Source organism: Urocampus carinirostris, chromosome 9 (genome assembly GCF_059441175.1).
Source record: "Urocampus carinirostris isolate Australia breed hairy pipefish chromosome 9, RoL_Ucar_1.0, whole genome shotgun sequence".
NCBI classification, from domain to species: Eukaryota; Metazoa; Chordata; class Actinopteri; order Syngnathiformes; family Syngnathidae; genus Urocampus; species Urocampus carinirostris.
This window is the reverse complement of record NC_142357.1, coordinates 27,204,974-27,231,381: the sequence shown is the minus strand read 5'-3', so window position 1 is coordinate 27,231,381 and position 26,408 is coordinate 27,204,974. Positions and strand designations below refer to the sequence as shown.

The following is a 26,408-nucleotide window of genomic DNA, read 5'->3' as shown; positions in this document are numbered from 1 at the left end:
ACGAGATCGATACCAATAGCCCGAGTTGAAATTGGATAGATGGGGTCGATACCGGGCAGGACGGGACAGACAGGTTATATAATGAAACAGGATAGCGAAAATAAACAGGACAAACTAGACGGGAGCGAAAACTGGAGAGAATAATAAACAGGACAAAAATAGATGGGAACGAAACTGGAAAAAGATATTTAATAGGACAAAAATAACGGCAACCATACCGGACAGGAAATACCAACAGGAAAACAGGACCGGGTCAGAACCTACGTCTTGCGGGCTAGAGGCTCGTTGACGGACTGACAAAGGAAAAATGAAAAGCACTGAGCCTAAAAAAACGGAAAGCCAATCTGTCAATGAGCTGCAGCTGGCGCCACACGGGCGGGGTCAATTGGGCGCCATGGCAACCATGACAGAATGAGTGTTTTGTTTTACTGCGAAAACAATTTGATGAACTTACAACAACAAAAACTACTATAATGATAGAAAAGCAAAGAGAGAAGAACAAAAAAGTTTAATATTTATTTAGGGGTATGCAAAAATAAAAGTGTAGCATTTTTATGTTGGGACTTTGCTAAAAATTGTCACCAGGGTTCATCAATGCGAGTCCAGTTTAGACCACAAACCCTGACTTATCTGTTGCCAGAACTCAACCTGCAGACCTGATCCCTATTACTATTACAAACTCTTCTATTGTAAGAAAAAAACTTTGATATATCACATGGCCAATACAGTGAAAATCAATAAGTGACAAGGAAAAAGATAAAAGTAGATTATTCACTACATTAAAAAAACAATTATTGGACTTAATTAGTCAACGTCAAGGTCACTGTGTTGTAAATATTGTTCCTGCAGTAATTCAAGTAAACGGTGTGATGGAAAAGAGAAAGCAAGTGAAATCCCCACTACTCAGTGGTGACGTAATGCTGCAGTCGGAGTGCATTGAAGGCAGCGTGACTCACATTCTTCGTAATGATCGACCCTGAAAGGAGTAGTACGCTGCTTTCCGGCAGTGTACGATGCAGTCTGAGAGGAAATAACAGGAAACGACGTGTCGTGAGTGGATCTTGCAGTTAAGAGCAGTTAAGATTGAAATCATCCCTCCTTAATATCATGTCACTATTTGTCAAAGGCATATCAAAGTCAATTGACTGCAAACGGTATGATTTAAAGGGATAGTGTGTAATATAGGACCTGTGGATGTCGCTGTACTGTGTAGTGCAAATGAAAAAAATGCAAGGAAGAATACAGACTACGGAGACTCGAGCGACCAACCTGGACCATTTTTCTTATTTCTTACGTAGTCTGTCGCAAGGTTTTGTTTTTTTAGGGGTACTTCTAGCAGCAAGATGGCGGACAATCATGGCAGCTCCATTTAGGTGAGCCTATTGTTATGAAAAATAAATACACAATTCTCAACCTACAACTGTTTGAAAAAATGACTTTTTTAGAATAGTTAAAAAATGTTCTTATTATTCAAACCAATATTTTTTTTTTTTAGTAATGGACATTGTAAACTCAATATCCCTTTAAAGTTGGTATTTGTCAGTGTCTGAAGTAACGTCTGCCCGGACGCCCGGGGCGTGCATGTTTTACGTCGGGCGTACAATTTACAAAACGTCTCCGCCAGGGTGGCCGACAACTTTTTCATGAAAAAATAAATTAAATAAATCAAACCAAAAGATTTTTCTTCACATCAAACGTTTGCCATATCCCGATTTCGAAATCTTCGTTCGGTTAGGAAATTTCTGAATTTCGGTTCGTTTGGCAATTTGCATACTCGGCAGCCGATCAGAAGACTGCATCGAATAACTTAGTGCTTCCGGACTTTCCTGAGCGTTAAAGGTCGCGCATTTGCATATAATTTTCCAAAGTAGACAGAAAACATAAAAAAAACGTATAAGTGGCTAGGAATAAAGCCAAAACTTCTGCCCCGGAAGAAAGATTCAAAAGAAGCTAACTAAATTGATGACGCTACAAAACGCTAAACGCACATTAAAAGCATTGTTAAAAGAGGAGTTCACGTTGCTTGTAGCAGACGACGCAACACATGAATTGCATGAATGAAGATGAGTAAATACAGGTACATACTGATGGCAGATGGAAAACAGCAATGTCATATACATGCAATAAATGTTATATGAAGATTTATAATGAACTTAATTTCAAAGTGTTGTTCTGTTATATATTCTGATTATCAATCCTTGATACTTTTCAACAATGGTTTTGCGATGAGTCGTCTTATTGTGTTTCAAGTTGTGAAAAATGCAACTTATACTTTTCAGACACTGGTATTTGGAATAGAATAAATGTATTTCTGTAGTGTGTTGTTAAATTGCAATTAAACACAAAATCCAAGTAGGATTTGTATTTTATGTTTTTCTGTGTAAGGATCTACGAAGAAAAAGTTGATTTTCCACCAATTTTTTATGACGACTATGTGATTTCCCCCGCCCACAATTTTTCATGACAAGCAGAAAACCTTCTTAGGTTTGGAAGATAAAAAAAATTAGAATCATTTTTAGAAATGCATTTGATCAAGTATATTCAACTATGTAATTTAACTTATTCAACATTTAGAGATGAAAAACATGATTGTAACCAAATTTAAGTACGCTAAAAAAAAATCTATTCACAAATTTGAGGAAAAAAATTAGTAAAATAAGTCAAACAAACGCCTTTTCAAATTAAATTGTTCTTAAATTAACTATAAATTGTTTTATTTAAAACATTATTTTTCCCATTGTTATAATAGAAATATCATAGATATTCATTTTTCTGGAGAAAAACGTTCGAATATCTCTCATCTCATCAGCTGCACCGCTTATCCTCAGTAGGGTCGCGGGGGTGCTGGAGCCCATCCCAGCAATCATCGGGCAGTGGGCAGGGGACACCCTGAACTGGTTGCCAGCCAATCGCAGGGCACACGGGGACATACAACTCACTCGCTCATTCACACCTAGGGACAATTTGGACCGGCCAATTCACCTGATATGCATGTCTTTGGAATGTGGGAGGAAACCGGAGTGCCCGGAGGAAACCCACGCAAGCACGGGGAGAATATGCAAACTCTGCACAGGAAGGCTGATAGCTGGATTTGATTTCATGACCTGAAAACTGTTCTGCTCATAAATGGCAGATTATTTAGCTAAAATATCATTATTATAATCTTAATAGATTTTTTTTAATTGAAGAAAACAAATTGTATACTAAGTGCCAAAGCATATATATTGTTTTTTTTTTATGAAGTACAAATTAAATATATAGTTAGGTCAAGTCAAGTCATGTTTATTTGTATAGCCCGTAATAACAAGGAGTCTCAAAGGGCTGCACGGACCACAGATTATTGCAAACTACAGACCACGCAAGCACGGGGAGAACATACAAACTCCGCACAGGAAGTCTGGAGCTGGATTTGAACCCACGACAGGTTCCCATGACATGAACTGTGCCGCACAAGCGCTAACCACTGCGCCGCCGTGCTGCCCTCGTTCGAATATAGTAACACAAAAAAAATAATAAAGACAAACATCAATTATCTTCACCGCTTATCCTCAGTAGGGTCGCAGGGGGGCTGGAGCCCATCCCAGCTATCTTCGGGCAGTGGGCAGGGGACAGCCTTAACTGGTTGTCAGCCAGTCGCAGTGTGAAGGTTTGTTCTAAATAAATAAAATAATAACTTGACATATTTAAAAAGGATTAGCCTTTTGATTGTAACATTATTTTTTATATACAGTACATAACCTATATTGTACCCAAATATTCATTATAACAATGATAATCATATTAAGTATCGATCATTGAGAACTACTTGCCTAACTGCCCTGCCACAACTTATTCTCCAAACTATTAGCGACAATTCCGTTCTAGACCTGGGAAGCATTACCTAACATTCTCATTAGACAGTTCCGATTCTGGAAAACTTGAGTTTGACAAATGAGCAGACGGAACAATCGACTCAACTTCGGACAGTTTGAACTGTTATGTCATCTAGGGAAGATTATATTTGCCTGAAGTGAGGAAAAAACATGTTATCAGGAGACCACAACAGACCAGGAAACCCCAGAGCATTCGTTTAAGTGCTTTATTTAAGGAAGCGTTCAGGGCTTGCGGGAGACGTGATGGCCGTCAGACGTCAGCAGCGGAGCCGGAGAGATAGCTTCGGATCAAGTGGCCAATCGGAGTGCGGAAGTCAGGCAGGTCGAGTTTACGGGGGCTGGAGAGAAGATCGAAGCGTGGGACGGAAACAGGTCGGATCGGAGGCAGGCAGAAACAGGTAAGCAGAGTTCTTTGACGAACGGGAAATCAGGAGAGTCACACAGAGTTACAACAGTACACTCTGACGAGGAGGTCTGGGTGTAGCGTGCTTAAGAGCGAAGTGCCAGCCAATCAGTAGGCACCCACATGATTGCTACAGTTGATCAGAGTTAGTAATCATGACACATGTGGTCACAAAGATACAGTTTTCCTCTCGAAAGTCCTGAACAACAGCATTGTTTGTCAGTCGAAACCAGGTTGTTTGCGGCTATTAATTGTAGGATGGTTTTCGTTTAACATCAGGGCTGCGAGACGCGACGAGTATTACAAATGCTGGAATAAAGCGGTTCCATTGAGGTTTCTTTTACAATAAAACAAATACAATTGAATTTTCTGCTATTGTGATTACAGAACAAGGCTGTAGTCAGTATAGTGGTTTGACAAAATGGCTGACAAAACCAAAACAAAAATCAGTAGAAATATCAACAAAATCCCAGATTCACATCAGCCCCTTGTGCAGACTGAATCCTGCAGCTGGTTTGTTAAGTCTCTAGGCAATACACCTGCCCTCTCTTTCTAACATCGGTTTGCTTATATTGCAGTATTTTAATTCAGTATTATTTTTTCAACGACATTATGAAGACAAATATGTGGTTGACTTTAAAGTAAGAGATGCAGTTTCCCAAATGTTTAATAACTATGAAGATTACAATTAAAGAAACGCGTATGTGTAAAGGTTCTCGATAAATTACCTTTATAATTTCACTGAGATTTATAAAAAACTTTAGATTGTTCACCCACTAATAGGGAACCACCCGCATACAATGGCACTGGCAATCAGGGTTTTGCTTCAGGTGAGTGGCGAAACCTTTTTGAGAAAAACTGCGCAAGTAGTCATTTTGGCACTCGGTCGCCAAATTCCTCTTGTGTGTGGTGCGCAAGGGAAAACGGGCAAGCTGCTCTTTATCATAACTCATGCACTGCCAATGCAGAACACCGCAGTGATGTCTGAATATATTTTTGAAACCCTTTTGGAGGATAAAGAGGATTTTGCCAACGTTACTCATATAACTTATAATAGGAGCAAAACTGAAGCTATGACAGTACATAAATCCATACTTACTATGCACTAAATATATGTAAACTTTGCCACGAAACAAATCACAAAAATTCCTCAATTTTTGCATCCGAATTGATCAGCAGGGAAAGTTTCACACTAGAATTCAGTTTCGTGTCTTCTGAGTTTTTGTCTAGTCACTGGAGTTCCCTTTAATTCTCAGGGAACGCTGATAAACGAATGTCAAAGCAGTATAAACTAATGTCAGTTTCCGTTAATCACGAAGGAAGATGAAATGGGATGACAGAGCAAAGCCAGCACAGAGCAGTGTTGGCGTCATTTTTAAGCAGACTGGTTGTGAAACGTGGCAACAATTTCAAGCATTTACACCCAAAATATAAGTACTTTTTAATCCTCAAAAACACAATATTAAAACTCAAGCATTTAAGGGATTTCAAGCACCCTTACAAATCGTGCAGCAAATGTACATTGCCCATCAATGGCTCATCTCTGCAGGACGCCTAACACGGACATCAACAGCAACCAAAATGATGAATGTGCTGTATCTGAGTCGATTCAGTAGGCTTTCCCTGCAACTGGTAACCATGGAAACTAGTTTGAAGTGCCAGCAAAAATGGACTCGTGCGTGTGCTGCGGCACCTGCACCAGGCCTACAGTGCTTACCCCATTTCGACTTCATTTATTCCTCCTCCCGTAATAATAAGTGTCTCGTCGCTCCTGCTGTACTCAATTACGTCTTCATTAGCTTGCTAACTTGCACCCGACCAACGCGTCGCACATTTTAAGTCCGAGTGACGTTAATTACCGAGACGGGCGAGTCGGCAGGTGAGGAACGCCAGGGCTGCGCCGCGATACCTTTTATTTCTTCATCTCTCAGGACCGTTCAGTGCGAGGAGAGGCGGTCTCCGGTCTCATCATAGCATTAATTCGTTTTCATTTAGCGGCTGATGAACTCGGTTCCTTCATCGTTTACTCCAAGCTGTCGCTAAACAAGATGAGTGGCTGACACGTCGACCTCTTCCTTTCGGGGTCTGTCAATCAAATTTCAGATGCAATATAATCAGTGCATAAACACTCAGGGATATTTGCCATCTCTGGACCTAACGGTAACTGTAGGAAGCAGCCATATAAATACTCTAATTAATGTATCCAAAGGATATTGTGTAATATTTAGCACCTCTTAGTGGTAAAAACACGTACAGTAAGACCTCGGTTATCGCGGTTAATGGGGACCAAAACCACCCGCGATAAGTGAAAATCCGCGAAGTAGCGGCGCACCTTTACACAATAAAACTTTTTTTTTTTCTTTAAATTATTATTTTTTGGACCCGTTTAATGGGGAGCAAAACCACCCGCAAAAATTTAAAATCTGCGAAGTAGCGACGCCCCTTCAAAAGAAAACAACCAAAAAAAAAAACAAAAAAAAAATATTTTTCTTTTTTTTACCATTACAGACTGCGAAGCTCTGAATCCGCAAACGTCGAACCGCAAAGTAGCGAGGTCCCACTGTATTTACGTTTTAAAAATCTATCGCAGATTCCGTACTAAAAGGTGCACCCTCAGAAAATAGTCATTTTTCATACATAAGGGGCACTGGATTATAAGGCTTATGGAATTGAGACTACTACTATTTTTTATTTTCAGAAAGAATGCCAAATAATATATGATATTTGATATTTAGTTTTGTAATTATTGCGTAGTGTTTTTATTGTAATTCTGTCGTAGTATTTTTGAGTGGACACACAAAGTGATATTGACTAAAAAAGTTAACCACTCTTGGGGCCCCCCTAGTGTTTGTGGGGCCCTAAGCAGCCGCTTAGCTCGCTTATACCTTGGGCCGGCTCTGCCTGGAGTAATCCAAAAGTAATTGAAAGTAATCAAGTTACATTACTGCAATATTATGGGATTTGGATTATGTTACTTATTACATTTTTCAACAGGTCACTAGTAACTGTACCGGATGACATTTTTAATGTAATCCAACCCTGTTCCGTATTTTCTAGACTATAAATCGTCGTTTTTTTTGCTAGCCAGGGATTAAAGGTATAATAATTCAGCCCAACCTGACCCGAGTCGCGGCAATATAAACCCGAACCAGACCAACCCGACGGATTAACTTGAATTGATAAATGAGCCCGAAATAAACCCAAAGATTTAATTTGCCGCCAAAGTAAACACGAAGCTTTATTTCTCTTCTGCTAATTCAGTGCTGAACTGTGCTTTTTGGCTGAAAAACGCAGGTTGGGGTTTACAGACGCAGCCCTAATTATGAACGATCGTTGGCAAGTTGAATTTGTTCGAAAGTAGCGTCAGTGCTATATTTAGTATGTTTAAGGCTTGTATAAGTAACCTGTATTGTTTTGTACTAAAAAATAAACATTTCATAAAATAATATGCTCTATAAAGAGAAATAAAGTTAAGTGTAACTTACTTTTGGAACATAAGCTTCAAGAGGTCCTCCTTCATGTTGGAGAATGGCCGAAAAAAAGCAATCCAACCATTTTCTCAACCGGATCAAGCTTTCTTATTCCACTTTTGTTTCAAATGAAACGTCTCCCCTCTTCCTTACACTTTACACCAACCATATTGAATGGATGCACGAGATATTAAACAAAAAAAAATGTCAACGTTCTTAGCGCGCTGTAGATACATTATAGAATGTTTACACGCGAGCTAAGAAGAGGAAGAGGAATTTTTTCTTTGGGGTGGATGCTGGGTGACCTCTGACAGCGCCACCACTTGCAAGTAGCGGCGGAAAGAAGCACTACAGTAATGTCCTCTACTCGGAAGAAGGTGCACACAATACATAATCTAACTCACAGCAATGTCCGGATATTTTTTGACATCCCGAATTTTTTTTTTCGAATCTACCGTTTTGCGTAAGTCGAATGGTAGTATGTAAGGGAACGTCTGTATACGGAAGCATTTGTCATAGCACACCCTTATATGGACTTCCTTTGAATGTCACATTTATGGACAAATACGTTTAATATAATATAGCTGAAGAGAAAATACTCCAATTTCAACAGTGTTTACTGATTTATTTCAAAATAATGGTTTTGTGTTTGCCATCAGTACATAATAAAAAAAGGAAACGTGACAGTGTCTTATAATTCACCGTTTGAGGTTGTTCCAGCTTAGAATCGAGCTAAATTGTGTGCATTCAAAGAACACAAACCATGAAAACTAGATGGTACCAATTTTTTTGCTCGTGGTGTGCCGTAGCCTGTTCCCAAAGGCCTAACGTGAGTGGCTAGAGAGGGAAACATAAGTAGAAGATGCCTGAATCATGGGATATCAAACAATAAAAATGTCAAAACAGATAGTATAGAGTTTAGAATGTTAACACACGAACTCGGAAGCCGGATTTCTTCTTCGGGTGGATGCTGGGTTACCTCTCACAGCGCCACACGCCGGTAGCGGTGGAAAGAAGCATTACAGTAATGTCCTGTACTCGGAAAAAGGTGCGCAAAATACAAAATCTAACTTTCAGCAATGTCCGGATATTTTTTGACATCCCGAAAAAATGTTCGTATCTACCGTTTTTCGGAAGCCGAATGATCGTAAGTAGGGGAGCGTCTGTACTTGGGGCCGAGTCCCTCAAATCAAGCGCTTAAATAAACAGTGTGGCCCCAAAGTGCCAACAAAATCTATTGGATATACCTCTGCTTTTTTGCCCAACTGAACTTGTTTTTCAAATAAAAGTTTCAAGAAAACAGTTGAGAAAGTTGAACCTTTCAGACACGTTTTATTACATTTTAAACTCAATATTTCAACTTGTTTGACGTATTTCTTCCCGGAGTGGTATTGTACATTAGATTGAACCAGTCTCCCTTCTTATTAACAGAGTGAAATGTTGACCTCCAAGCTTCTATTTCCATCAATGTGTTTTACGAGAGTTTTTTTTTCTTTTGTTACTAATAAATGTCAAAATTACATCTTGCGAGTTGAAAGGAAGGTCACACTTCCATTCGCTTGCAAACAATGCTAGCTGCTAGCATTATCTGTTAACTACTGTAGCTAGCTGACAACAGGGTAGCTCCTTTTCCCCTATTAAGAGTCTTAGTAAATTATTTTGTGAAGGTTTTTTTTTCACATTTTAACTTTAGAACATCACCATAGTTCATAAAATAGATGTTTTTTTTTGTTTTTGTTTTTTTTTTGCGAATTCCCGACGTACCAATAAAATTGTTAAAAAAAATAAATAAATGCATAAATCCCTAGAACCCCGAAAAAACAAAACCTTGTAATAGTCTAGAGAAGAAAAGTTGTGTGGTTTGGTCACTTCGAGTCTGTGTAACTTGTAGTCTACCTTGTGCTTTTTAGCAGATTTCATGTTGCATAACACAATGTAGGAACATCTAGTGGTCAAATAGTACTGTGTCCTTTGAAGTAAAACTTTATTCAATAGGGAAAATATATTTAATAATACAGTAATATGACAAAACAAAACAAAAATAAAGAGTATAACACAAGTATAAAAAAAATTCTCATGTTACCATATTTTTTAAACTTTTCAAGTAAAATTTAAAAAATAAGAATTAAAATTCCAATGAGAAAATAAAACACGTATTTCAAATTTTAATTGAGTCATTATTTATAAAATGAGAAAAACACTTAAATTCAAATACGTGTTTCATTTGACTAAAAAAGTAACTTTAAAATAAAATTAAAATAAAAGTAAATAATACATTAGAGAAGCAAATGAAAATGGTAAAGAATATTTAGAAATGGAAAATGGAAAAAAAATAACTTCCAAGATTTTTAGGAAACATATATGTTGGCCTGGAGAGGGATGGCGCCACCAGGCTTAACTAGCTCAGGGCACACCACAAAAAATGGTGCCCCTACACCTCATGGTTAAGGGATCCAACCAACCATGCAAGAAAAATGGTGCAGTTTGATCACTTTGAGTCCCCGTAGTTTGTATTATTCCTTGTGCTTTTAGCACTTGTTTCATGTTTTATGACAAAAGCAAAATCTAGTGGTTAAAAATATTACGCTTTGTCCCTTTAAGGCATGCATTATATGGTCATTGTAGTGGCTGCTAAATATCAATTGCACTACTTTTAAAAAAAGAGAGACATTGCACTTCGGTTATGATGCACTATTCTTTCATTGCATTATTTTTAAAAATTATGCCAGTCTCAAAGCATTATTATCTATTTTTTGTTGACTTAAATTTGATTTCCAAAGGCATTAAAAAAGTCTTATAAGTTTGTTTTTAAGTTTGTTAGGGCGGCAGTAGCTCTGGAGGTAGAGCGATCGTTTTAGGATTAAGGGATCCCAGTTCGAATCCCGGCTTGTCCGTGTTACATGCCAAATTGTCCTTGGGTAAGACACTGAACCCCCAATATCCCCAATAAGCAGGTTAGCGCCTTACATGGCTGCACAGATCACGGCCGCTATTGGGAAATGTGAAGCACAATGTAAAGCGCTTTGGGAAGTCATTGACTTGAAAAGCGCTATATAAATGCAGATCATTTCATCATTTCATGTTTTAAGTTATAACACATCTAAACACCAGTCAGCACCCCCATCTACAAAAAAACAGAGCTGTTTGATAGTTGTCAAAAGAGCATATGCTATTTTGTTATAGCTCTCAAAACACCGGTTTATTTACAGTAATGTGGGTAAAAATACATTTACAATAGTCCTTCACTAGAACGCCGTTTACTTACACAAGTTTGCTACTTCACAGATTTGCATCATGCACTGTTCTGCATTCAGATTGACTAAACAGTCTTTCCCACTTATTGTTATTTGACGGCGCGGTAGCTATCTGTAAAAAAAAAAAGGAAATAAAATGAATACCCTTTATAGAGTACAGACGCTGCCCTACTTACGAACGTTTTGGACGATCGTTTGTAAATTGAATTTGTTCGTAAGTTTATGATTACGGTTTATATAAGTATGTTGAAGGCTTGTATAACTAACCTGTATGGTTTTCTACTAAAAAATAAACATTTCATAAAATAATATGCTCTATACAGATAAATAAAATTAAGTTTAAGTTACTTGTGGAAGATGGGCTTCAAGAGTTAGGCTACTTCTTCCTCCGTGGTAAAAAGAAGCCGAAAAAACTGATCCGACCATTTTCTCAACCGGATCAAGCTTTCTTATTCCACTTTCATTTCAAATGAAACGGCTCGCCTCTTCTTTACACTTTTTACCAACCATATTGAATGGATGCTTAAAATATTAAACAATAGAAATGTAAACGTTTTGAGCGCGCTGGAGATACAGTATTGAATGTTTACACACGAACAAGGAAGAGGAAGCGGATTTCTTCTTCGGGGTGGATGCTGGGTTACCTCTCACAGCACCACATGCTGATAGCGGCTGAAATAAGCAGTACGGTAATGTCCTGTACTCGGAAAAAGGTGCACACAATACAAAATCTAACAATGTCCGGATATCTTTCGACATCCCCCAAAAAATGTCCGTATCTAACCTTTTTCGTAAGCCGAATGGTCATAGGTAGGGAGTGTCTGTACTTTTATTTGTCAACCAAATACTTGAGCCTGTAAAAAGTGTTTGCTCTTTCTTCATTTTCCTCATGTTGAGTTTTTCCTTGCCCTCATGTAGGTTTTAAATCAGGGAATGGTGTAATAATAGTCTGTAGTTTGCAATAATTTGTGGACTGTGCAGCCCTTTGAGAGTCCATGTGATTAAAAGCTACACAAATAAACATGACCTGACTTCTCTTTAGTCTTTAGTACGTGTTCACCTTGGAGTGCCATATTTTTCAATACTGTATGTCTGAATAGTTTTGTACTCTAGTCCCTTTGTTCGTCCTCCAAAGGTTCTATATCAAACACTCCATTGATGGAGCGAAGGTCGTGGCCTACGTGGGCTTGCAGGAAAATAACTGTGGAGAGTTGTATTCTACTGCATTCTCGTGCATTGTTGTCGCAGCGGAGCCGTTGACGCACTTCCCCAGCCCTCGGGCAGTCTGCAGGCCGGCCCGAGCTAAATTTGCGACTTCCCAGATGAACTCGGCGCGTAAAAGGCAGGAAGTGAAAGGTACAGTGAGTACGCTAAAGAACAATCGCAGGCGCATCGAGTATGCGTTGTGTTGAAAGCGTAACTGCTAAATGTCAACCTTTAAAAATGAAAAATGCTAAAAAATTGAAATCTTGTATTAACTCAAAAGGGCAAAAAAGTGCTACCAAATGGAGCTTTATTTATACGATACATGCATTCATCACGTTTGATACAATAAGAACTGTACAGTAATAAATCATATAAATCAGTGTTTCCCAACCTTCTTTGAGCCAAAGCAAACATTTTGATTAAAAAATCTTGAGGTACACGCTCAAAAAAATTTAAAATATTACAATATTATGTGGGCAGCACGGCGGCACAGTGGTTAGCGCGTGTGCGGCACAGTTCTGAGGTGGGAACCTCCTGCGTTGGTTCAAATCCAGCTACCGGCCTTACTGTGCGGAGTTTGTATGTTCTCCCCGTGCTTGCGTGGGTGTCCTCCGGGCACTCCGGTTTCCTCCCACATTCCAAAGACATGCATTTCAGGTGGATTGGCCGGTTAAAATTGGCCCTAGGTGTGAATGAGCGAGTGAGTTGTCTGTCCCCGTGTGCTCTAGGATTGGCTGGCAACCAGTTCAGGGTGTCCCCTGCCCACTGCCAGATGATTGCTGGGATGGGCTCCAGCACCCCCGCGACCCTACGGAGGATAAGCGGTGCAGCTAATGAGATTAGATGAGATGAGACAATATTATGTTGCCCAAATGGACAGTATTACGTTTGTTTTGGGGTCAGCAGGTAATACACATTATCGATTCTAGAGAATAATTTTGCTGTAATTTCAGATTTTACTAGATTTAAAACCTGTTTTTCAAGGGTTTAGAGTTATATTTATCGAGTTTTTATTCTAGAAAAATGACAAATATTTCTAATATTTAAAATATTCTTGAAAAATCTGCCAGTGAACCTTTACTACCTCCTAACTTTTTTGTGTTTATTTTTTTTGAAAGATAAGAAAACGATGTATTCAACGGTTATTGGTACCAATTACTAACACAACAAGAAGGTTGGTTAGATCAGCAAAATTACCGTATTTCCGGACAAAAAAAGTACACAAAAAATATATTCCTCCGTGGGCTAGTTGTTTCATAAATATGGCGCTTACAATTAATACTACAGTTAGAGAGAGGTTTGCATTTTAAAAACATCAGAATGTTTTTTGAAAAATGTATTTCTTAAAACATAAATATTGAGAAATCTGCTTTCACAACTCAAAATAACTGTATTCATTCATAAATAATTATTATACATAGTAGCATTTCGTTGTGATTGTGTCACGGATGCCATGGCGGCCCAATTGGCCCCGCCCATGTGGTGCCAGCTGCGGCTCGTTGACAGATTGGCTTTCCGTCTATTTAAGCTCAGTTCTCTCACTCTACCTTGGTCAGTCCGTCAAGATACCTCTGCCCCGCAAGATTTGGGTTTTGACTCGGTCCTGTTTCCTGTTGGCATTTCCTGTCCGGTCTTGTTCCCGTTTATTTTGTCCTGTTTAATATCGGTTTCCAGTTTCGTTCCCGTCTAGTTTGTCCTGTTTGATTTCAATATCCTGTTTTGATATCAGCCTGTCTGCCCGTTATTTAATATCGGTTCCCAGTTTCGTTCCCATCTATTTTGACCTGTTTATTTTCGATATCCTGTTTTGATATCTATCCTGTCTGTCCTGTCCGGTATCGACTCCATCTGTCCGATATCTGCTCGGACAATTGGTTTCGATCTCGTCGGCCTCTGGCTTCCTATCATTCCACGCCAGACTGCTGCCTTACGTGCATGACTCCCCATTAGCCATAAAAGATTTGTGTGAGAAACATCACGCATTTGGGTCCTGATCTTGTTCCGGTTCATGACAGATTATGCATTTTTCATTATCATTTACTGTATTTCCAATTTATAAGGTGCACAGGATTATGAGGCTTTTTTGGAATTGCTGGCAATTTTTCTTTTTTAAGTGTGCCGTGTAGTGTGCCAAATACGGAAAGTGTAAGATTTTTCCTTTTTTTTTTTTTTTCTTTACACTCTTAAACAGCTTAATCAAACAAAATACATATTTAAATCGATTTCCCTGTACTACATTATATATGCATATAAAAAATAAAAAAATAAATAATCTGCTGCTACCCAGTGATATGAATGAACGTTACGATTACTCGAAAGATCACTGAAAGACAGCATGGGTTTTTTTGCAAAGATAAAATTGTGCAATATCCTGCGGCACCCTAGACAAGGTCTCATGGCACACTAGGTTGAAAAACACTGATCCCGATGACATTTTCGATATTACGCGGCAAGAACTTTAAGTTAAATTCAAATCTCCTTGAAAAAGGACGCCAGAGGAATAAGGGCAAGTTCCCGGTTTAGTACTTTTGGGAATTTCAAATGAGGCGTACACATAACCGCAGCACTGCAGGCGCACTTCTGTCCAACAGATGGAGGTTTTATCTGGATTTGGGAGTACGTCACACATCTTGAGGACGCCGCCGCAGGCTCGCCATCTCGTGGACGAGGACGCGACGTGGTTGCGGGGCTTTTTTTCTTCTTCTTTGCTTATGAAATGACCTTTTCCCTTAAAGTGGTGGAAGCAGGGTTCCCTCCCTCCGACAGGCTTTCATGAAGAGCTGCCCGTCTGCTCGCTCTGGTTGCCCAATACACCCGGCAGCCTGTTTTCTTCCCCCTCTCCACGGGGCTCTTCACATCTCTGTGGTAGTAAAAAGACAAGGATGAAGATCAGGAGATGAGTGCGAAGTCACAAAAACAAGCGTGAAGTTAAAATGATGTCATTTTTTTGTGAAAATGAATGATAAACAAAGAAAATGACAAACTGATATATAGCAGCTTATTGTTAAAAAGTAGCTTGTAATTTAAGATTTTAAATGGTATTGCCCCACTATCCGGTGACATGCAGTCAGCGAAGGCAGGTGAAGCTGTGCATCACCTCTTATCATGGACTTATCAAACTAAAAATATAACAAATGGTTAAACCTATTTACCTCTTTGTCATTTAACTTTACATTTTTTTGAATTCTCTTTCACAAAATCTATGAATTTCCACATTATGAATATGATTACCGTATTTTCCGCACTATAAGGCGCACCGGGTTATAGGGCGCACCCCGAAAAAATTGTTTTTGGTCTTATATTTTCCATACATAAGGCGCACCGGATTATAAGGCGCTAGAATGGGAACGTCGACAAAACAGTCAAGGAGTTCAGTCAAACTTATTACCCCCTTAACATTCCCAAAGCTTGCAAAGAAGCAAATAAGTGTCTCAGACATGTACAGAAACAGTGTCTGTACGATGTCACTCAAAGTTCCAAATATCATTCGGAAGGTTAAAGTCTTGGGATTCAAGAAATGTCAACCATTCCTTAGTTTCTATTTTCTTTTTCGCTCGCAACTTTACTGTGCATATGACAATAAACACTTGGAATTGAGTTTAATTTAAAAATAGATATCACAGAAACATCGAGATCAGTCTGAAACAAGATACTGGGAAAATATATAGCCGGAGTAGCTCACCGAAGTCGTTGTGTTCAATAATAATGTGCAACCATGGTCCTCTTATATCCGTGAGTGTAGTAAATCCAGGAGAGTAAAATATTTACAAATACAGTACAGAATAGTAAAATACCGTTTCCTCTATGCCGTAGCTCAACCTAACATGCTATTCACATTCATCTTTTTCGGCCAATTGCAGGCTTTGTTTTGCCCCTTTAGCCTATGCGAGCCCGTAAATGATAAAAAGGATCCGCCCCCTTTACCTCCGATTAACTTTAGCCAATAGTGATCGATTCAAATGATGATTGACACATTGATTAGCCAATGAAACGCCGGTATATAAATCCCAGCATACACCGCGGACTACTTCGCGTTCGGGGGAAAATCTAGTCGGCGGCTGCTTGCATTAGTTGCAAGACTTTGCGATTTAATATTGATCCATATCTAAGGCGCACTGTATTATAAGGCGCATGGTCAGCTTTTGAAAAAAATAAAGGCTTTTAGGTGCGCCTTATAGTGCGGAAAATACGGTAATACAATTAGTCTGTAAAGTATTACAGTTCCACGCGTCTGCAGATGCAGATTGAGGCACGCAATTATCTTGCCTAAAGGCAGAGGGCAATAGTGGGACCAATGATTCTGATATGGCACACACCTTAGTCTCAAACAATAGAATTAGTGATGGTAATATCGAGCCGACAGAAAGTCAAACTACTGAACTACTGTAAATGTAAATTATTAAATATCATATTTGTACAGAGATAGAGCTAAAAAACAGAAGGTTTTGTTGATAATTTTATTTATTTTTCTGCACCATGAGCGTGGTAGATACCACAAATGGCCTGTGGCTCATTGTTAGGACACTGCTGGTATCTGTAATATGAGTGTTTCCCAAAGTTTTATTTATTGATGTGCACACGTTTTAGCCAATTTCAGCATTAAAACCTTTTTAACTGTGGATCTTGAATGTGGTATGCCGCAAAAATAAAATGCGAAATGTATATATTGTGTCTCAGTAAAACAACTTTATTTTACTATATGTTTTACTTATTTTGCTTCTTAAACAGAAACAAATAATTAGCAAAATAGTGTAATACCAGTGTCTGAAATAACATCTGCCCGGACGCCCAGGGCGTGCATCTTTTACATCGGTCGTACAACTTACAAAACGTCTCCACCCAGGTGGCCGACAACTTTTTCAAGAAAAAAAAATGTTGTTTTTTTTCCAAATCAAACGTTTGCTTTTTTCCGATTTTGAAATCTTCGTTCGGTTTTGAAATTTCTGTTTGTTTGCTAATTTGAATACTCAGCAGCCAATCAGAAGCCTGCATCAAATAACTTCGTGCTTCCGGACTCTCCTAAGCGTTCTAAGGTTGTGCATTTGCATATCATTTTCCAAAGTAGACGCACAGAGAACACAAGAAAAATGAATAAGTGGTTAGGAATCAACCCAAAACCTCAGTCCCAGAAGAAAGATTCAAAACAAGCTAACAAAATTCATAACGCTACAAAACGTAAACGTTCTAAAAGCATCGTGGAAAGAGGAGTTCACGTGGCTTGTAGCAGACGACGTAACGCAAACATTGCACGAATGAAGATGAGTAAATACAGGTACATACTGATGGCAGATGGAAAACAGCGATGTCATATACATGCAATGAATGTTATCAGTAGATTTATAATAAACTTAATTTTAAAGAGTTGTTCTGTTATATATTCTGATTATCAATCCTTAATACTTTACAACAACATTGTTTTTTTGTGATTAGTTGTCTTATTGTGTTTCAAGTTGGGAAAATGGGGCAGGCAACTTTTTGCCTGGAAAGCCAACTTTTCAGAGTAGTCTGCCCTGGTGTCCTGTAACTTTTTGTCATGAGTTTCAGACACTGGTAATACAGCAGATAATTTTCATAAATTTCTATATTTTTGTTGTAAGAATCACAATATTATATATTGATTTGTATTATTTTTTTTAATACGTAAAAAAGTGTATATTTGCAAGCCTTCTTCCAATACCAGATCATTATGTTCAATTTTAGGATTAGTGTTGTCATTATATTGGAAAAACAATGTTTAATGCAATGTAGGTAAAAGAAAGCAAACGCTTTGATTTTCTTCTTTGTAATATATTAGATGTCCCCTTTCTCCCCAGTAATTTTTTTTTACATAGTCAGGTTTGTTTAACCTCTTCAAATTTTGCTGCATGGTCATAAATGTTCAACATAATCTAAATTAGATTAAGCCCAAATCTCTTTTTAAAGAGATATTTCACCACAACGTAAGCTGCAATTTGTGACAGTGCTAGCGCAGAATTTATACACACATAATTTGGCGTCACTGTGATGCCAAAGAGTAGAATGGCAGGCTGTATGTAGTATGCAACTGTGTCAGTTAAGAAAAAAAAATCTAAGATTGAGTGATAGAAAGTCTAATTTTCTTAACTACATACACACCAGCGAGTTCCCGGTCCAACACATCAATAAAGCTCTCCAGTTCCCTTGTGTCTCCCAGCTTGGCTGCAAAAAGAGGACAGAGAAAAAAATATTTAAAAAAATAAATAAATAAAACAGAGCGACGGAAAGATTTTCCAAGCGCTGTGAATGTCTTTGGTATTTCCATTGGAACAACTGCTGTGAAGTAACAGAATATCAGATGAACTGTTTTTAGACAAGGAAAATATGGTTTTCTATTCTTTTTTTACTAACAAACTGAGCTAAAGTTCATCCCAAAAACTTGACAGCTCACAGTCTCCCGCAGGGATCCGTCTGCGTAACTTTTCTGAAGCGGCCCCTCGGGGTCACCCTTGTTTGTCACCATTGATATGTAAAAGCGCGTACGCGGCCAAACAAAACTGCATTTTCACCAATGCAAAGGACACAGACAAAAAAGGCCCTGCAGGCAGTATTGTCGAAAAACAAAAGCCAGCTTTTGTGCGACCGCCGTGATAGCGATCATGGCGAGAACGAGCACGATAAGAACGGAGATATGCGCAAGCCAAAGGGGTTTCCGATACCTTTTGGCGGTGACGTCAATCCCGCCGTGTGCAGCTCCTCCTCGCTGGCGTTTAAACTGTTGCCGAGGGACGCTTCGCTACCTAGGATGGAGGGAGGAGAGGTTCGTGAGCGACAATGACAAGGTCGTCAGCTGGGTACATAATCTATATTATCTATATTCGAGCAGAACAGCCCGGCATTGAAACGTGTGCATAATAAACAATTGCATGTTGGTTTCGCGCGCACATTGGATTGGGCTTCTTGAAGTGGTCAGTGGTCGGAAGCTGCAGTTTAGCCACCAAAGGGCATTCGAAAACAGACCCCATTAAAGATGTTTTCCGATTTTGTTGGTATTTAATGGCGTTGCCTTGACACGAAACTTAGCAAAAGACACTTGCGGAAGCCTAAAGTACAATTGTGAACATTTTCACAAAAATCGGTTCAGCCGTTTCGGAGCCTATAGGTTAAATGCAAACACAAACAAATCGGGATTTCTAAAGTAGTTTGGATAGATTTAGATAATTGTTTATGAGACAAAAATGTAATCAGATGGAAATGAGTAATATGATCTACGTACTAAGAATTTTAAAGTGAAAAATGATTTTTCTGACTAAAAGTAGAAAAAAAGGTCAGGTTTATATATTGATTACATAATTCACGTCCAAAAAGACGGGGGCGGCAGTAGCTCAGGAGGTAAAACGATCGTTTTAGGATAAAGGGATCCCAGTTCGAATCCCGGCTTGTCCGTATTACATGTCGAAGTGTCCTTGGGTAAGACATTGAACCCCCAATTACCCCCAATAAGCAGGTTAGCGCCTTACATGGCTGCACAGATCACGGCCGCTATTGGGAAATGTGAAGCACAATGTAAAGCGCTTTGGGATGTCATTGACTTGAAAAGCGCTATATAAATGCAGATCATTTCATTTTCATTTCACAAAAACCGGGATTAGTGGTTTAATTTTAGAAAACTTAGATCAATGGTTCCCAAACCTTTGCAGGCTGGCGCCCCCTTGGATCCCCAGTGAATTCACTTATTAAATTGCATTAATAAAAAGTGTTAAATCTAATCAATAATGCAGTTTTGGGGTTGGACACAATTAGACATTTTTTAGCTAGAGTCACAGCATTGGTCATTTCTTTGTGCCTTTGCGAAACTTTTTCGAACGGCGTGAAGGTCGCAAATGCTGCTTTGATGGAGGTTTATTTACAACTTAGTTCTTTTGCAGATGCACTTTCTTCGTCTTTTACTTGTAATCATTTTTGACATGCCGTGTATTTTGATATGTGATCATTTTTAAGGTGCTGGTACAAATGACTTGCGTTTCCTCTGGACCTAGCGACTACGCAAAAGCAAATTCTGCAACGGGCGTTTTCTTCTGTTCCACGTCCGCTTTGTCAAAACCAAAATAGGTCCAAACAAGTGATGTACCGCCATTCGTCGGTGCAAGCTTTGTTTCCGTCTTGTTTGTTGACCCTGGGACTATGTTTACAGAGTCCGCCATGACACTCAATGAGCTCACACGGTGGGTGTGGCATAGTTTAGTGCTTGCAAACTTTGATTCGCGTTTATTAGTTTGTGCCATTATTAAAACTTGCCTCTGATTGGTCGGTGCTTTTAAAACTCGAACAGTAACAATCGTGGTTGGCCAAAACTCCATCACTCACATCAAAACCTTGAAAAAAAACGTAGTGCTTTGCGGTTTCACAACCGCACTACATAACATCGTGATGTCAATTCGATTTCGGTTAATCGTGCAGCCCTAACGTGTTGTGTACAAATCGTCAAACAAACGTTCAAACTTTGGACTGCCTTTCTTCCTCCCCGCTCCCCCAGATATTTCCACTGCCCAGTAGGGGGGGTCCCGCCCATTATGGGAACCACTGGCTTAGATAGATGGATTATCAAATGCTCCAAAATTGGGATTTACAACTATCGTGGAAATGAAAGTTATGAAAGAAAGCATGACTTAATCTTCTTAGTTTTCTTAATGTACTATAAGTCACCTAAAGGAAGACTGTGCCATACTTGATTATTAGATGTTGCTGTCTTCTGCAGTGCAACCGAAAATTAGTGTTACGAAGCAGCACACAGAAGAATACAAACTACAGTGACTCAAATTTACCAAACTGCACCATTTTGTCAATGTTTTGCCCAGCCAATCAGAAGCTTTTTGTTATTTGGAGTTACCCTGAGCAGCAAGATTGGGGAGAACCGTGTCAGCTCCCTCGAGGTGAGCCTCATTCAAGATTCAAGATTGTCTTTTTGTCATTACCATAAAATGCCCATGGAATTTTCTTTGCAACCCTGGAGTACAGTGTTTATAAAATTAGTATAAAACATGAAACAATTTAAAAAAATGCATAAACAAAAAGTAAAAGACTATGTAGATATATTCTGTGTTGAATATGTTAAAAAGGTACATATTTCTTGACCTACGCATGTTTATATGATATAAGGAAAAATACATGAACTAATTCAAATAAATACATATTTTTTGAAGTTTTCTTTAACACTAGGAGGCGCTAAATGATGTGCAATGTCCCTTTAGAGATGCATTGCGAAATTGCGTTTTGTACACACCACTACCAACTCTGGATGCAAGTAGGTGCATGGATCAACGTATAACTGCAGCTTCTGTGTTACACCATTTTATAAAAATCTATCAATTTCAGCGGGTCAATAATCAAATCGGTATCAGACAAAGATTTGGTGCCTTGTTCCAGTTGAGTTGAAAACCATGATAAAATTACATCGTTGTACAGCAGATTAGCACAATTAATTGATTTATCGACAGACAATGAATTGATAATGTTAATCGCCAAATATTTTTATAAATCTTCTTGATTGAAATTCCAGCAAATCATTCGGATTTCTGCTTCTTGACAGTAAAGGGTGACCAATTTTATTTTGCAGTAATAAAAGATAAATAAATAATGATCAATTTAATCTTATTTTTACCATTAACCGTTTTAAGGATTTTACCAAAAATAAATATTTTAAAGATGAATGGGGTTCTGACTCTTTCCAGTAAATTACTTTACCCAAAATGATAATTTACCAACAGCTTGGGCCGTTTTTTTTTTTTATTCAAATTAATACTATTTATTAAACCGATAAACTGGTTAATTTTTGAATTAATTGACATTTTTTAAACAACTTCCAAAGCGTCCAAGGAATGCATTGTAGTAGATAATTCAAATGTACTTAATATTGTGGTCGCCAAATAAAAAGCTAAACAAAACAATTTGGCACAGGTGAAGAGCCACAGGCTGCGAAATGAATGCAAATTAGTCAAGCAACTCCCAAGGTTTTTGTTTTGTTTTTTTATCCAATTCCTTTTTTGTAAGACCCCAGGGCCTAAAAATCACATTCAGTGACAATCATGAGGGAGCAAAAAAGGCACTCTTGTTATTTTTGTCTTCTGATGGTCACAATTCCATCACGGCGGAATAAATAAAGCCCAAACGCTATATGAGGCTTTTTCATTATCCAAAGCAAAGAGCTTTTCTTTGGCGCTGTTTATTCACTTCACGTTGACAGAGCAAACGCTTGGCCGAATCATTAACAAAGTAGATTCGGGCTCTGCAATTTTTCTTACTGTAGTCTGAATCGTCGACGCCGCTGTCCTCCCCTGGCGCCACGCGGCTTTTGGCCTCTGTCAGTATATGCTGGTAGGCCAGCCGGCAGCTTTGAGGGGGGGCCTGTAGCTCCATTACCACATCCTGGAACTCCTGCAGCAGATCTTGCAGTTCCAATTCCAAGTCTGCATGGAAAACGTCATTTGGATTATTAAACTTTGTGGATACTACTAATGGAACATGAGATTACACTGTATTTATTTGTGTATAACCGTATATACTTACGGTGCAAATGACTGATCGGTCGATAAGTGTCACTAATCATAATCGCAAAACATTGTATGCGAGGGGTGAACGGATGGATCCAAATGTCAACATTATCGATACCAAGCAGGTACTTGGATCGGATAGATATTCTAAACGTCACTTTTCTATGTAAATATTGCAGGCATTATCTCGCACCCAGCGGCATCGGACAACCTCAAAGTTTATGTCTGAGTAGTGACTGGCAGGCACACTTTTAGCACCTCTCCGTACCTGGCCTGCTGCTGCATCCTGCCTGGCAGGCATAAGGGAGGGCCAAACCACTATCAGAAGCTAAAAAATGACATATGGAAACGGGAAGCCCAGCGCAGTGTGATCTTTTTTAAATTACAGAAAATGACAATGCCAAGCTTAATTTGTATGACAAAGTGCTGTGCTTCTATGGCAGCAACACCACATATTTACATAAACACGTGAAAAAAGCTCACCTTGCAGAGAGCCAAAAGCTGTGAACAAAAATGTAAATGTCTTACTGTTCCTTAACAAAAACATTCGTTGTCAGTATGGCAACAGAGCCAATGAAAGACAATTGACGCTTTATTTTCATTTCTGACTTTTTGAATCTCTCGGCTTTTGGTCTGAAACAGCTGTAAGAAAGTTTGCAACGTACCAGAAGTTTTTAGTGCCTATAATTGTTGGAACTGTATTTATCGTAATCATAAAGTAACTGAAGGGGATGCGTTCAATCATCCAATGTCAATGACATTTCAGAACAAAACGTATCGGCATCGATTGGTCCTACTGTGTATTCACTTGGACCGGATAAATACAAAAATTCCCAGTATCGCCCACCTCTATGGGAATTGAACTCGTGTCACTGCAAAGAGAGCACCAACTCTTGATCATTAGACCAACAGATGACGCACAAAAAGGCATTCAATTTAACCTCATTATTACACTATTTTACTCACAGTGCCAAAAATACTGATTTGCGTCGTGCATTTTGTTCTGCATTCTGAGATTAAACACTCTCACCAATTCTCTACCTGTGTGTCAATCATTTTGTGGTTCAATATGTATACAAATATATATGAAAAAGCCTGTAGACTATTTTGTTAATAGACTGTTTAACCTTTCAGAATGCAGAACACAATGCACTATGCAATTACGTGTTCCTGGCACCTTGAGTAAAGAGTGTGATCATCAGATAAACTGAAATGGTTTTTTGTATGTAATCTGTACCACTGGTGGTAGAAAAGTAAAGTGCCGGCGCTCTTGCCGGCCCTACTCGGGTTCAAATTCCTTTTGACACCATGTTTTACGATTTAGGTCAGCCATGGCTATGAATTGATCAATCATTGCACAAATGCAGAACTATACGGTAAAGCCTCTAGTAGTTACTGGATGCATTATCAGGCTTATCTTTCATATTTTGCGGTATATAAGGCGCACAGGGCTCTAAGGCGTAACTTTAAATTTCTGTCCAATTTGGGTTCTTGAGGTGCGTCTCATAGTTTGGAAAATATGGTAATTATAATAATAATAATATATTTGATATAGATCTCTTTTCTAGATAGTACGACGCCTTACAGGTAATGCATTATAAGGTAAAACAGTGATGAATGAATTTCTATATGTGGAGACATTTGGTACTGTGGCACAAATAAAAACGAAAGGTGAAAACAAAATATGAGAAATCTTTTGTAAAAAAACGCTAGGAGGGCATGAAACGAAAGGGAATCTTAAATACAATGCGACGGGGCAAGGAATAGGTTTAAAAAAAAAATCAAAAATAGCTCACAGCCTCTGTGAGAACACTTCTATCGACGCCGGGCCGCCTCTTAAATGGCTATCTGATCCCCATCAGCGCCCCACTTGAAAACTAATGGTTCTGAGAGGTGTCGGACTCACCTGAAGTCATTCCTGAGGACATGGTGGCGCAAATAGAAGAGCAGACTGCAAGGGATGAGGACCGTTTTAGGCTGGCCGCAGCTGAATGGAGTTCTTATACAGCTGAGAGGTGGAGAGGATAGGGAGGGGCCAGACACATGCAGGAAAACTTGACTTCTACTGTAAGTGGAAAGTTGAGGGGGAGAAAATGAGACGGACTAACAGGAAGGGGCTATTGCGTAACTTAGTTGAGGCCTGTTTTTTCCTTTTAAATTCTTGTGAAGGAATTCCTCCCTTCTCTTACGTAGGGGAGGTCAGACAATAAAATTCCTCAACTATTCATCCCTACGACTCTATATTAGGTATTGTGATTCTATCGAGTTTGTTGCATGCAAAACAAACAGATTAATACACAAAGTTCTCTAAGAAATGGCTAAATTTTAAAACAAATGCTAAATTACAGTTGTCTTTATTGTAATTCATGACACTGTAGCAGAAAATGTTTGCAATGAGATTAGACATTGCACTCCAGGATAAACATTTCACAAAGACTTTAAAAAGGAAGAGGATTCACTCTATTTGCTCTTTTTCGGACTGTCGGGGTACTGTTGCTTCTTTGTTTTGTTTTTTTCTTATTTATTTTTGTTGTTGTTGTGGGTGTATTAGGTTGGGGTTTTTTTTACGTTATATTGACTCATTGGATACTGTAATATTATCGTCCAAACTGAAATTATTTAGTGTTTGTAACCCTGGTGAGCAAAAATCCAATAGAAGAAAAAAAAGATAGAAATGAGATTAAAAAAATCTTAAGAAAAAGAAACAAACGTATCTAAAAGTTACTGCTTGGAGACTGACCTAAGTTGTTCCATCAGGACTATCATGCAATAAAATAGTAGTGCAATGAAATTCAACATGAACATATTTCTTAAATAAGTAATTGAAATAAGGTATGAAAACTCAATTTTTCAGTCTTGTGCTCTTTTGGGGTGGTGATGGCTCTGGGGAAGAAACTGTCTGCCAGTCTGTTTTAAAGGGCCTATACGTTCTGCAGGTCAAAGAGGTGTTGGTCATGGAAAATTCAGTATCTAACAATGCTGTTGGCTATGCTGCGGTAGTACAAGCCAGGAATGGTCTCCTGACTGGGCAGAGAGCATCCAATGATTTTCTGGGCTAACAACAATTGCAGAAATTTGAATGAGAATGTACTCCACTGAAAAGTCAACATTTGATACTTCGCAATCATACATATTGGTACATTAGTTTATACTAAGAGCGTTTAAAAAAAAAACACATGAATTTTTTTTTAATGGTAACAGCTATGCAAGGTGCCTAACCTGCTCATCGGGGGCATTAGGCATTCAGTGTCTTGCCCGAGGCCACTTCGACATTTAACTCGGCGGAGCCGGGAATGGAACCTACGACCTCTCGGTTTCAAGACGAGCTTGCTAATGAAGTAACATTTTCTTATACTTAAAGTAACAACAGATTGATCCCAAAAACTGTCCCACTTCCTGTTTATTTGTTTCTCTTGTGCATGTTTTGCACCACTTTATAACAACATATTTTTTCATTGTGAACAAAAACAGACTAACCCACCTGTCAAAGGAAGTAAACACAATTAACCGGATAAAAAAATTTACCTTATCAATGCTGTCATTGAACAAGCAGGAAAATCTCTCTCTCTCTCTCTCTCTCTCTCTCTCTCTCTCTCTCTCTCTCTCTCTCTCTCTCTCTCTCTCTCTCTCTCTCTCTCTCTCTCTCTCTCTCTCTCTCTCTCTCTCTCTCTCTCTCTCTCTCTATATATATGGCGTCT

At 38.7% G+C, this 26,408-nt stretch overlaps 1 protein-coding gene across 1 annotated transcript; it reads right to left on the bottom strand.

Annotated features, from left to right (window-relative positions):
• Positions 1-12,495: 12,495 nt before the first annotated feature.
• On the bottom strand, positions 12,496-24,765 carry LOC148359964 (regulator of cell cycle RGCC). The gene is made up of 5 exons (XM_088343412.1): positions 24,617-24,765; positions 22,462-22,626; positions 18,880-18,960; positions 18,320-18,382; positions 12,496-15,065 (listed from the first exon to the last, which is right to left on the bottom strand). The coding sequence occupies exons 1-5, from the start codon at positions 24,636-24,638 to the stop codon at positions 15,058-15,060; spliced, it is 339 nt and encodes a 112-aa protein (XP_088199538.1). The 5' UTR covers positions 24,639-24,765; the 3' UTR covers positions 12,496-15,057.
• Between the last annotated feature and the right edge of the window lie 1,643 nt (positions 24,766-26,408).